This window comes from Perca fluviatilis, chromosome 5 (genome assembly GCF_010015445.1).
Source record: "Perca fluviatilis chromosome 5, GENO_Pfluv_1.0, whole genome shotgun sequence".
In the NCBI taxonomy this organism is placed as follows: Eukaryota; Metazoa; Chordata; class Actinopteri; order Perciformes; family Percidae; genus Perca; species Perca fluviatilis.
Genome location: NC_053116.1, coordinates 12,189,673 through 12,203,242, shown reverse-complemented (window position 1 = coordinate 12,203,242; position 13,570 = coordinate 12,189,673). Strand labels below are relative to the sequence as shown.

The following is a 13,570-nucleotide window of genomic DNA, read 5'->3' as shown; positions in this document are numbered from 1 at the left end:
GCATTTCAACCCCTACTCATTTCAGGGTTCACCTTCTCAATAAACAACACAAAGTCAAGGAGAGGGTTAACTTTTCCTGCTACAGATTTCCCACCATGGTCAGAAAACACAGGGGAGACACTTTGTTTCTCGCAGTATGCCTCTAGAGTCGGTACTCGCTCCAAAGCTAATCACCGTCACTCTCTCCCTCGCTCTACCACACACTCCCCACACATGCCGGCCCTGCTATTGACCCTGCACACCAGCGCACAAGTATAAACTTCAGGCCACTTGTTTAGGCTACGGCGAAAGCTGTGCATGGAGCCCCCGCAGAAGTATAAATAGGGTGATGTTTTAGCAGGTAATGTTTACCATGTCCACCATCTTAGTTTTATGATGTTAACATGCTACCTTTTGCCAATTAGGACTAAAAACACAGTCCTGGCAGGGCTGATGATAATGTCATTAGTTTTGCAGGTATTTGGTCATAAACCAAAGTATTATTGGATTGAATATTATTGGAAGTTAAAACTTTGTCCCCATTATGGCGCTATAGGAAAAGTTAAAGGATCACTAAAGTCCGTACGATACATCATCTGGGAACTTCCAATGTCTGTAAAAAAAATTTAGTACCAATCCATCTGGTAGATGTTGAGATATTTTACTGAAAACAATTTGACCTGCTGGTGGCACTAAAAGAAAAGTCCGAGGATCACCAAAGGCGTTGGGATTCATCATCTGGGCACCATGAATGTCTGTACAAAACATTATGGCAACACATCCAATAGTTGCTGTGATATTTCAGTCTGGACCAGACCAGCCAACACACTGACAACCCTACAGCAACAACACCAGCATAGCTAAAATTATTGAGCAACATAATATCCCTGGTATTTTGGATAATCCACCAACTTCATTTCTATTCACCTACATTGTACCAAGGTGGGAACCCATATTAAGGTGGATATTTAAATGAGAAAAACATATTGTGTTTTAGAACCAGCCCTTTAATTACAGGAGCAGTGTGTTGAATGTCCTTTTACGGTCCTTTGTCAAGCCTGATGATTTGTTTGATAAAAGCTCCTCACCGTTGGTTTGTGCAGCACCAGAGTTCTGCTGGTTGCTGCCGACTGTCCCGTATCCCCGCAGGTTGTAGTTGAGGCCTCCGTTGGTGTAGAGCTGGTCTTGGGCAAAAGCTGCGCTGGAGATGGTGAACCCGGACGGGGCCACAGAGGCCGGGTCCTTCGAGTTGGTCTTGTCAACAGAGGCAGGTTCATCCTGTGAGAAATTAAATGTTTTCAGTTTTGGGGAGAATTTTGCAGTTTCTGTTGTGCAGTTCAGCGTTAATGATGCATAGCCATCCTAGCACATTCCCAAATCCCTGCTGGGCAAATTCACAAACACCAACTGCCAAGACATTTACCGCTTGGTAGACATCGAGCCGCATCCTCTTGGCAGCATTTCGGGTTTCGTTATCACAGGCAGCAGCGAGGATGTTCTCAGCCATGGCAGAGGTGAGGTGAGGAGGTGTTGGTCGTATCTGGCAGGAGGGGTCGGAGAGATTTGTTGCACATTAGGAATGTGATGCACTAGATTTATTGAGATGTTGTATGCTGAATGAATACAGATTGCATTTTAGCTGGGGGCACTTCGTACCTCAAAACCGCCCTTTTTCATGCGGCGGCAGGATTTGAGGTAGGTGCGGATGCGCTTGCGGGAGCGCTCCTGGAACTCTGGGAACTGGCGGCTACAGGACTCGATGATGGCCTGGATCTTCTCCTTGGGCTGTTTGGAGATGGGCACCATGCGGTCCAGGTTTTCATCAACGAACAGACGCACAAACATCTGACAGAGGCAGAGAGAGAGGGGGGAGGGGAGAGAAGGGATGTAGAGCAGAAAAATGGAGTGGGGGAGCCGGATAGAGAGGGAGAGAGAGGGGTGTGAGAGTCGAAAACAAAAGAGAGGAAAAGGGAAGGCAGGGGATGGGGGAGCATCAGAGGTAGAGTGGAAGAACAGCGGATAAAGAGAGAGGGGGAGGTGATGAAAACCGGAGCAATGGAAACCATTGCACATATTCAGGACAATATTTCTAGTGTTTGCTCACTCACTCATGGATGCATTTTTTGCAACTTTACCATGTTTGTCTTCAGAAATGCACAGATAGTGATTTTCACAGAATAAATAGTGAGCAGTGTGTACTTGTCTATACAAAATTTAGATATGGGTATTCTTTAATATTTCTAAGTACAATATCTACGCTGGCTGATATCCAGTAGTACACTATTGTATTCTCTCTATAATAATTGAAATATATTAACAGTTAGACAAGTTACTTACATTGAAGGCTTTGAGTCTCTCAGGGTCCATACCCTCAGCGTCATTGATCTTGTCGCTGTCATCGTGGTCGTCATGATCGTCATCGTCGTCGTCAATGATCTGTGCCCGACCAGAGGTCAAGTCCTCTGCGCTCATGCTCAGTTCAGTTTTTACAGAGTCATAGCTTCCTGAACTGTAAGGAGGGGACTAAAAACACACAGAAATACACAGAAACACCATTATTATAGATCATACCGACACGAGAGCTGTTCTTCTTAACTGCTCATTAAGAAAGACAAAGTTGGTACCACATGAGAAAGATAAAGTGCAATGTATTTGAAGTTATGATTAACCAAATCAAGTGTATATTCTTACCTTGTTGGCATACTCTGTTTTGATGGGGTACTTCCTGTTGGGGTCTGCGGGGTAAGAGTTTGGTGGCGAGCTGCCCGCCTGCAGCAGCCTTTCGCTCAGAATGACCGGCTGCTGATCCTCTGAGGAGGACGAGGGTGAGGTGGTGCTAAAGTCCAGGGGAGCACTCAGCCCGTTCTCTGTCACCTCCCTGTAAGGGGCCCCACCATCTGGGGGGTTCCCACCCACAGCCAGCACCTCCGGGGAGGTCATGGCCGGCAGCCCATTGGCACTGCCGCTCTCTGAGGAGTCGTCATCTGGGGGGGAAGGAACAGAAGAGATGAGCTGTGCGGATGTTTGTCATCACTTTGCATTAATGTGGCTTTATTTACTACATAGACATTATTTCTGTCTCGGGTAACTACAGAGTGGGTGTGTGACGACAGGGGGATCGGACTTCCTGCCTCATGTTGTGCTTTCTGAAACTGTTACGGAAGTGGGTATTGGGGTCAACTGTCAAGATAAATAAAAGTGAGGGTAGAAGGGGGAAGTCTTTTTAATTTTGAGGATGAGGAGGGAGGGACTGCTGGGGGGAGGGAGCCTTCAATTCCTGGTGTGTGCAAATTACAGCTCTTTAACCCAGTCTATGGCCGTGTGCTGATCTCACTGTGATGATTTCTACACGTGTCAACTATGTTCACACGAGCAGTGTAATTCTCTATGCCATTGATTTGCCCTATTTCCAGAATCCCAGTATTTTCTATAGTGCTGCCTAATCTGTGAAGGTTAATGTCGGCCTTTGTCCTACTTCTCTAAACCTTATACCCTGAGAGAGAGGGGTGCATGGATTGGGGCTGCGGTGGTGTCCCACCCCCTGTAAGAGTGGATTTATTTGGATTAGTCCACTAAGAACGAGGCAAGCTGTTTCCTGTTTAACACCAATCTGTACCATTCTCATGTACAGTAATCAATACACCTTTAAATTCCAGAGGTAAATACAACTTAAAAACAAACAAAACCACATCATGCCAATAACAACCAGTATGTCTTACCGTCCTCTTCTTTAATGGCGGCTGCTGGGTTGCTGATCCTCTCTCTGTTAGGTGGACTGCGCTCAGGCATGGGGGGCGGCTCAGCTGCCACCCATGTAGGCTCAACGCCGTTCATGTCCTCGCTGCTCATCGAACTGTCATCCTGAGGGGAGAAAGGAAGAGACTGTGAGACGGGGAGAGAAACCTGGATGTGCAGAGGGAGAGGGCTGCTGAGTGTCAGGAGAAAGATCTTCAAGTGTCCCATTTGTCCCGTAGAGAGAAAGAGGGGGAGGAGAAGAAGAGACTATCTTCATGTCTCTTTGCATCTCAGGTTCACACTTTTTCTTTAAAGTTTATCTTACAGCAATACTGATGCAATTGGTGCAGTTGTTCCTGCAGGCCACAAAAAAAATGCCTTCTTTAAGCTTTGTCAACGGTAGAGATGGGTACACTGAAAAAATCGAGTGTGTACCTTCCAAAAGTTAATGTTTTTAGCATGACATTCCCTCTTTGTGCTTCCAGACAGTAATTCCTTTTTGAGCTATGGCAGAGGGATAACAACAAAGTCTCATATTAGCTTCAGCTGAACTTTAAGATTGCTTGTTACATTGAATAAGCTTTTTTGAAGTGTGGACAGAAGGAACAATTACAGCAACCATTAAAGCTTTAATATACATTAATGACTTGAAAAACATATAAACCTACCCTTTTAATGTACATTTTCTTGATTTAACTCTTAATAAAACATGCTGAAGTCTGGCAGTAGACTGTTAAATAATGTGTTTCTTGGAGCTCTGCTATTTTTAACTCTGTCACGTATAGCCCTAAAGATGCTTGGTATAGTGTCACAAAAATATGAGTAAACCATGAGGGTAAGGATTAGCGAAGGAGAACGGAATAATCTCCCAAACTATTCAAAGGCTGTCCTGAGCTGTGGCTCCAAACTACATTATACCATCTGCTAACAGCCACATTTCAGGGCGACCCAGGCCAGTTTACTTCGTGCTAACATGAATGGTGACTTCTCTTCTCTCAGCTGGCAGAAACTGGAGCAAACCTATGACTGTGCAACGGGAACAGATAGGAAAAATCATCTCATTCCTGCCACACAAGCAAACAAATAGGCCTAAACTCCTGGGGATATGCATGCTCTGTAAAGGGTTTGAGGAAGACCAAAATGCTCAGTGACAGGTCCATTAGGTACCAAGTGAGCAATGTAGCATCAAAGAGGGAGAGAGTCTCTAATTACACCATTTCTAAGTAGTTGGAAATGTATCATTAATGCCTATGCTTTAAGAAGATATATAATTCATAAATTCTGGGGATTTACTTTTAAAAATGAGACCCAATAGAGTTTTAGAAAGAATTAAGTTGAAGCACTTTACTTCTAGAATAAACTTACTAGACGTTATTAGAATAAAAATTATCGTCCCATCAATTAAGACAACAAACATAAACATAAGAAATATCTTCAGAAGTTGATGTAACATTTTTTTGAAGAGCTGAAATGATTAGTCGATCAAAAAACCTATTATTTTGATAATCTATTAACTGTTTAGGTCCAAACTTTTTCAGTGGCTCCAACTTCTCAATTATGAGGATTTGCTGCTCTTCTTTTTGGTCTTGTATGTGACCGTAAACTAAATACTTTGGGGTGTTCGACTATTGTACGGACAAAACAAGCAATCTGGAGATGTCCCTTTGGGTTTAGGAAATGTTGATATGCATTTTTTACACTTTTTCATTTGAGGACCAACACTCATTAGTAGCAGAGTTTATTTTAGTGGTATTTTCATAACTAGGCCTTTATCCAATCCAAAGGACCTTACTGAGGTGCATAACAGTGAGTATGTTTACATGAAAACCAATATTCCACTATTATTCGGAATATGACAATATTCTGAATTTGATACAGGTCATGTGAACAGCGAATTCCGGTTGGATATTCCGAATAAGGCCTTTTTATATAGCATTTTCCGATTAAGACGTGGGATATTTCGGTATTATTCAGGTTTTAGAGGCATTCTTCGGACGTGTATACAGCGCATTTGGAATATGTGTCTCAATCTAGGTTTTTACCGCAGGCTTATGGTCAGCTATGTGCGTTGCTATGATTGCTGTTCGCAAACCAACCAGCCAACAGTTTGCAAGGCTGCAGGCCCGATAAGAAGGAGAAACTACGGCTACTTTTAAACATTATCAAAGATTGGATATCAACAGGTTTTTGGATATGTCCACACATCGCTACGCCGACCTTTTGAAGAAGCTGGTTGAAGGAATGAAAGAGGGACGCTGTGTTCGCACGGTCTAACAAGTCCGCCGCTGCTGGAAAACTTTGAAAAAATCGTATTTTGCACTGCTGCATGTAAACAGGAATATTAGTGGAATATTCACTTTCATTAGCCATGTAAAAAGCTTAGTCGGAATATCGTCTTTTTCGGAATAAGGGCAAAAACCAGAATATGATGTGCATGTAAATGTAGTGAGAATATTTGGTTGAAAAGGAAGAAAAAAAACTAATCTGAGGCATGTTTTACATCACGTCATCAAAGCAGGTTGTACAATTACCAAAGTTCTGCAGAACAACGTGCAAACAGACTAGATACATATTCGCAAATTCTCTGCTGATCTGCTTTTTCAACAGAACAAACCTGCTGCATTTTGAACCAACTGCTGCTTAGAAGTGTTCTCTAAACCAGCGCAGCAGAGATATGGAACAAATCACTACAAGTCTCCTACAACACTTGAAATAACCCTCTGTGATGGTTCATTATTAAATTATTGTCCCTGTTCATTCTCAGTCTGCACACAGATGTGACCAACACTCTGAGCAGTTGTTAATTTGTACTCACCTACAAATCACAGTCTGGGTCATTGTTCCGGATAATCCTAATTATGCGCGACTGAGGTTCTACATTATCATCATCAAGTAGCGCTCCCTGCACTTTAGTGGCAGTGGTTTCTGAGTGTTTCTGTCACAGCCACACATGGGAGTGGTCTCACACATGACGTCACTCTGTGCAGAAGACTTACTAATCCTCATTTCACACTGAGCTCCTCCTCCCAGCAGGCGGACTGCTCTGAATGTTTAATATTGAATGAAAAGTTAAGAGAAAGGATGTCATTATTCTGGCCCACAGCCTCGATGAGACGAAAAAAGAACACATCCAGAGGATTTGTGCAGTCAATACAAATGCAATTACAGTGAAAAGGAGATGTTAATAGTGGTTGATTTTCTAATTAATCCATCAGGACACCTTGTATCTGTGCCTACGCTTTACAAATATTCACAGTCCACTTGGAGAAAAGAGGCACTTACCCTTTCAGTGGCAGTCATGCACTGCAGTTTCATTTGTTTCAGGTAGGTGGCAGTAAGAGGCATGTTATAATCAATGAGGTCTGGGACCAGTGAGGTGGGTCTGTCATTTTCTGACAAAGAAAGCAAAAAATCAAGACAATAGTCATACATAATGATGGATTAATGTCTATAAAATATAGAAGCAAGCAGATTAATCAAGTTAGAACTAATCTTCGGTGAATCTATTTTATCTACCGCAGCAGACTGCTGGTATATATCGACATACATTTACTCAAGTATTGCACTTAAGTACAATTGTGAGGAACTTTGCTTGAGTATTTTCATTTTAAGCTACTTGATACTTCTACTCCACCACAATTCAGAGAGAAATATTGTACTTTTGACTCAATACATTTATCTGACCGCTTTAGTTATTAGTTTCTTTTCAGATTAAACTAAAAATCACACCAATAGTTTTAATTGACAACATTAAAAACATGCCGAATTAGCTAATAGCAGTTCCTCTTTGATATGTATTCATGGATATACACACAACTATTACTGGATTACTTTGATACTGAAGAAAACTTAAAAACATGACAATTCTCAGGCAAGTTCTGGAGTAATATTCTTCTATGATTTCTGAACAGATTTATGGATGTTTATTTGAGAAGATGATATACTCAGAAAGCTTAAGTCACACACTGTTTCTGAAATAAGTGTATAGGCTAATGTCTGTGTGCTCAGAACTTGACTGAGCTATGACTCCGAGGAAGGGGGCGCCATTTCTGGCACAAAATTGTGGGCCAAATCAGCAGGCCATACTGCAATAACTAACTTCCTGTTGGTTTTTAGAGCATGAGCATGCACCTGTCCATCAAACCCTCCTCACAGTTTGAAAACCTCTGCTCTATAATAACTATGAGTATACTGCAAAAGGTTGAAATCCAAGCAGTAGCCTCTGCTATACGTATATAACATCAGAACTCAAACAAAGTGCAGCAATCTCCACACTGGCCACTAGAGGGACTCTGTGATCATTTACAATCCCAGAGATGTGGTCCTCTTGAGTCTTTGTTACAGCATGGATATATATATATATATGTGTGTGTGTGTGTGTGTGTGTGTGTGTGTGTGTATATATATATATATATATATATATATGTGTATATACAATATGTTTTAATCTCACTCGTTAATGATGTTTCAATATCAAAACTCTTCCAAGTACAAATGCCTAAAATCACATCAACTCACATTTAGTGTCTGATAGGACAACTGAGAACTCACCTTTCTCTTGTGTGATAAACCAAATAAGCATTTTAATCTTATGATGAAATGATGAACAGTAACGGCTAGCTGTTGTAGTAGAAGATGGATTGATTTACACCATCCCAGCATGCATTGCAACATAGTAATTAACCCTTGTCCATGTCAGTATGTCAAAGGATCTAAGCATTATCTACTCTTAAAGGTTGATCTCAAAAATAGCCTATCAGTTAATGATGTCTCCAGAATTAGTGAGCCCTCCACAGGTCGGATGTGTGCCATTACCTTTGAACTCTGCAGTGCTGGGGTTGATGTGCATCCTCTTCTGACACTCTCCACAGCTCATTAGGAACCGAGTCACCGCCTCTCTGGGCAGGAAGGCGTAGGTCTCTGCTATCTGTGCCGGGGGAGTGAGCAGAGGAGACTGGGTTACGGCAACAAAAATGGCAGCAGTTATGGCTCAGGCTGTGAACTCAAGCTGTGTGTGCAGGTGTTTTTTTTTTTTGTAAGGTGCATGTGTGAAAGTTAGGGGTCAGTGATTATGTGTTATCTGGATGTGGCATGAGGAGGAGTCCTCCCTCTAGGCAATCTCTCGTGCCTTTGTATGACCTTATTCCAACTGTGTGTGTTTCTGCTTTGATAATCTAAAACACAAGTGGTGTATGTCATCGTTCTCTTCCTGCTCTCTCAGGTGCAGTTGACTCATATCTGCATCCCTTTCTCGTGCTCAGCCTTCCTTCTCTGTTTGTCTCCGATGCGGTGCCACCCTCCCCTCCTCACCCCCGCTGGCGTTTCCCTGTAAAATGCGACCTTCACGTGACCACGGAGAGGCAGCAGGGTGCCCACCCCCACCGGCCCACCATCACCACTGCCACATCTCCCCCATCCCCTTTGCCCCCCACCCCTCATGGCCCCTTAAGGCAGCTGAGAGGGAAAGGCCACCCAGAGGAGCGTGCACCTCCCAGAAGGCCACAGTGACAGTTCCATATTATGCCCTGCCCCAGTGATGCTGCCTCCTCAAAAGGGTACACTCTATGAGACGTGACAGGACCTCTCTACAGGGCAGGAGGAAGTGGCTCTGTGATTATTTTTTTCCAATCCTGAGGGGTGGGGGGTACCAGAGTCCTGCTAACCCCCCAACACTGCACTAAAGCTGCATACAAAGCCACTCGTTCTGTCAGGACACCCGACCCGAGACCACACCTCGGTTTGCAACGTAAACTCATATTTTGCCTTTCTTCCCGAGACATCCAATAAAAACGCTTGAGCCCCAGAAGTACTTTGTTTTTCTGGTAAAGGTGGTCACTTGTTCACTTGGTGACTCCTGATACTAAACATTATACATGGGGGGCCCATTTCTTTCAAATAAAATAAAACTCACTCTGGCTGTGGGGCACTTTTCACACAAAGGAAAAGGAGATATTGTCTGCATGCAGTAATTTGAACGCTTCCAAAAATGTTTGGATTCATGCAGGTCTTTGTCCGGCAAACATCCAAATCATAAAATTTGGTACACACTTTCATGTTTCCCTCAGAATACATTGGCAATCCCTCAACCTTTCATCTAGCGCCAGCATCAGGTAAAAGTTTGAATTTATCAAAACCTTTAGGAAATACAAAACTAACATTTCCATCATCCTCAAATGTACCCTTTTGCCAATTAGCTAGCTAGTTATCATGCTACCCCCTAAGCAAAGGTGGTGAACAAGATAAACATAATCAGAATGCTGATTGTTACTACGAGCATGGTATCATGCTGATGTTAGCTCAAAGCACCAGTGCTCGAAGTGGGCCGGACACCTACATTTTAGTGTTTGATGTACTGTGACTTTTTCTTGCATACTGACACTCCTCACAAACTGCAGCTACTCTTTTCTGCCCTCTCCATATCAGGTTCTCTGGCCCTAAATAAACTTTAGAACCCAGGGGGCACTGGGGGCACTATGTGACGCATTATTATGGATCGCACGTAACTTCTAGACAAGTCCCGCCCTACGAAGCAGCTCGATTGGTTGGGGTTAGGCATTGACCTTGCGTGGTTAAGGTTAGGATAGCCGATTGGTCAGGGCATAGGACCTGAATAAATTGGGTTACGTTACCTTGCGTAAGCATGAACGCCTGGCCAATAGTAGTGTGTGAATGCTATTGAAGGGCGGGTCCTGCCTAGAAGTTGCGTGGGTTCCATAATAATAATAATATTATAATAATAAATAAATAATAATTATTATTATAATAAATAATATAAATAATGTGACGCTCACGTGTTCTCGTTCTTGCCTTCCTGCTTTTTCTCTGTCGGCGGCTAGTCTAAGTAACGTTACATTAACCTTACAATAATGTTGGCCTGGTTCCAAAAAGGCAATACAAAGAGAACACAGAGTCAGAAGATGACACAACAGAACTTTAAATCAGAAAGAAAGTTAAATCCTTAATTACTAAATGCAGGCCCAGGAGGCAAATATGTGTGTCCTAGGATGGCGAAGGCATGAGCCGCCCTACTCTGCCTCTGATTGGCTAGCACTCATTGCCTCGTTGGTTGGCTTGGTTAGGTTTAGGCACGAGGAGTGAGATTGGTTAGGGTTACTGTAAGAATACAAGGGTAAGCTAATCAGAGGCAGAGTAAGGCAGAGTAGGGCGGGACATTCCTTTGCCATCCTGGGAAACACATATTTGTGCCTGGAAGCAGCAAGCTAACGTTAGAGCCACTCCTATTAGCGAAGAGCCTGTTGGTGTATCGTTAGCATTAGCAAAACCACCTGTGGCTGTTACCGTAGCCAACTACGACATAAACAATAATTTGAGTACTAAATCATTTTATTTTCTATCATTTTTAAATACATTTTAGCTGTCAACATCAGCAATATATGAGTATCTTTAATTCATGCTAATGACAACCTTCCTTCCTTCCTTCCTTCCTTCCTTCCTTTGAAGAGATACTGTGAGCAGTGCTAGCAGGGTTAGCTGCACCCTACAGGTACCTGGTTGGATTTACCCACCGCTTTGTAGGTCTTCTTTTGGCCTGCATGTTTGGGTGCTCTCCCGGGGTCGGCACCCATCTCCACATGCATGGCATAGATGATGTCAAAGAAGTCTTCTACCACAGCTACACGCTTCAGGGAGGAGTTGTCTTGGGCCGAATTCCCATCTGAACACTGAAACACAGACAGAGAATGGAGTTTAGTTTAATGTCCCACCACGGGCTTACAGAGATAACGTGTAGCCTATCATCTGTTACAGCTGCAAATGGAACTTCGTGCATCCATGTGATGTGAGCAGGATATGTAAGGCATGTGAGACATGGGTCAAGACACCATACACACTGCACAAGGTGCCCTAACCAGCACTGAAACAACCAGCCTTGTTTTGTCCAGCAGTCATTCAGTCTTTAAAAGTCTCTCGGGTGGAGAAATCTCGGCCCAGCTGGGTCGGCAGCCATCACCTCATTTCTGCAATGTTTAAAAATAACACAATCATCGACACTGTACAAGACCAACACTCCCCCCTACCACCACTTCTGGCAGCCATCCTGCCTCCTGTACTGCTGACCCTGTCGCCATAGAAACTGCCACTGATTTCTCTTGGGCAGGTGTGCTGGGCAAAGGGTCATGTGACACCCCATAGAAGTGAGATCGCCAGGACAACGCTCTCCATCCGCAGCACACCACATGGGGCTTTCCTCTCCTTTCTGCCTCCATCTTTTCTTCCAAATAACTCTCTCATCCCCTCATTCCCACCTTACTAACGGCCAAAACACTTTGCATTTTCCACCAGATCTTATTATAATACATCTGCACCTGCTGATGTTTTTTTTTTTAAAAGTGCCCCAGCAAGCATAAAATGGGAACAAAGAATTATTCTGGGCATTTAATTAGTTTTTTTCATGAGTCCAGCTCTTCCACGCAGATGTGAGAGAAGCTCTGACATTTTCTGGAGATTGGGTTCTAGGTGGGGAGTGATCTTTTCTTGTTTGAGTGAGAGGAGGTTCCGAAGTTCAAAAAGTTGTCCCCCCCGGCATTGAGGAATCACACTTTTGTCACCCTCCTCTCCTTGACATTTCTGCACAGTTCCTGGGATCTGACATTTCATTTTCTCGTTGTCCCCCTAATGCGTCCTCTCTCCTACCTCAATGTCTTCATCCCCTATCTTTCCGTCCCATCTTTCTTTCTTTCTTTCTTCCCCCCTCCTCCTCTTCATGCTCCTGCTCTCCCAAGTGCGAGGTAACGATCGTTGCCATGGCAACTAAAACCCGCTCACAGAGCGGGTTTGTTTTAATCCGGCCCTCTCTCCCTCTTTCCCTCTCTCTTTCTAGCCACTCTCCCCTGTCAGCATGAGCTAAATGTAATGATAATAAATGAAATAATAGCGATCCTCCAGCTCATCATCACAGCTGTAATCTATCGCACTTGGAGGTATCATCATCATTCCCCCGGTGACATCACCACCGCTGCCGCTGCTGCTGCTGCTGTTGCTGCTTGGGACAATGGTGTCAGGTCCATTCACGCTGGATTTAGATAATCTCATACAACTGTGGGGTGTGCATTGCACCCACACCGCTGCTGCATCCTCCACTGAATTCTACCCCAACAAACACTGGATATTCTGCTGGGAATGTGTTCTCCGACCTGGAATTCAACCTAAAGACACACACATAGGCTACATCATATTGCAAACCACCAGTTGTCTGAATCTTAAACCAATATTTCCAATGCGTTTTTTGTTGGGTAACTAACCATTCTTAATCAAAATTCAAACAATCCTGAAAAACGTGATGTCTTCAACATTTTATTTTATCTGGTCGGTCCAAAAACCCAAAGATATTCATTAATGACAAAAAAAAAAAGCAGCAAATCTTTGAGAAGCTGGAACCAGAAAATGTTTGTAAGTTTGGTTGAAAATTATTTCTTTATTTGTTTTGTTGTCTATAAAGTGCCTATCACAATATCCTAAAGCTAAATCTAAATCTTCAAATGTCTTTTTTTGTTCGACCAAGAGTCCAAAACCTAAAGATATTTAGTTAACAATGATACATTTTGCATTTTTGCAGTAAAAAAGATTAACCGATTAGTAAGATAATAATTGGCCATTTTCTTTCCAGCTCTACTTTTGGAGCTAGATCTTGAAAGTACCAAAGATCTTGCAGGCAAGGCTTCATTTTGTTCACTAGCCACCACACCCACCCTGCTACCTGAAGGCCTTCTCGTGCTCCTCTGCTACAAAAAGCTCTTTAGTTTCCAAACACAAGTCAACAGGGAGTTAAACATTCACCTCTGAACGTGACATGCTCTGAGTGTGTGTGTATTCATGAGCGCTGTGTGTGTTTAACTGC

The 13,570-nt window shown here is 43.2% G+C and overlaps 1 protein-coding gene across 2 annotated transcripts in view; it reads right to left on the bottom strand.

Moving 5' to 3' along the window:
- The window catches only part of nol4la (nucleolar protein 4-like a), a 28,201-nt gene that overhangs the window by 7,167 nt on the left and 7,464 nt on the right, over positions 1 to 13,570 (bottom strand). For both annotated transcript variants that reach the window (XR_005639365.1, XM_039801835.1), the window contains exons 2-10: positions 11,241 to 11,396; positions 8,530 to 8,641; positions 6,997 to 7,106; positions 3,699 to 3,840; positions 2,671 to 2,963; positions 2,317 to 2,502; positions 1,636 to 1,824; positions 1,403 to 1,519; positions 1,068 to 1,257 (exon numbers count right to left, since the gene is read on the bottom strand). Coding sequence is in view for 1 of the 2 variants with exons in the window: in XM_039801835.1 (XP_039657769.1) it covers positions 1,068 to 1,257; positions 1,403 to 1,519; positions 1,636 to 1,824; positions 2,317 to 2,502; positions 2,671 to 2,963; positions 3,699 to 3,840; positions 6,997 to 7,106; positions 8,530 to 8,641; positions 11,241 to 11,396 (1,495 nt within the window). In the remaining variant the exon portion in view is untranslated. The remainder of the gene's footprint in view (positions 1 to 1,067; positions 1,258 to 1,402; positions 1,520 to 1,635; positions 1,825 to 2,316; positions 2,503 to 2,670; positions 2,964 to 3,698; positions 3,841 to 6,996; positions 7,107 to 8,529; positions 8,642 to 11,240; positions 11,397 to 13,570) is intronic.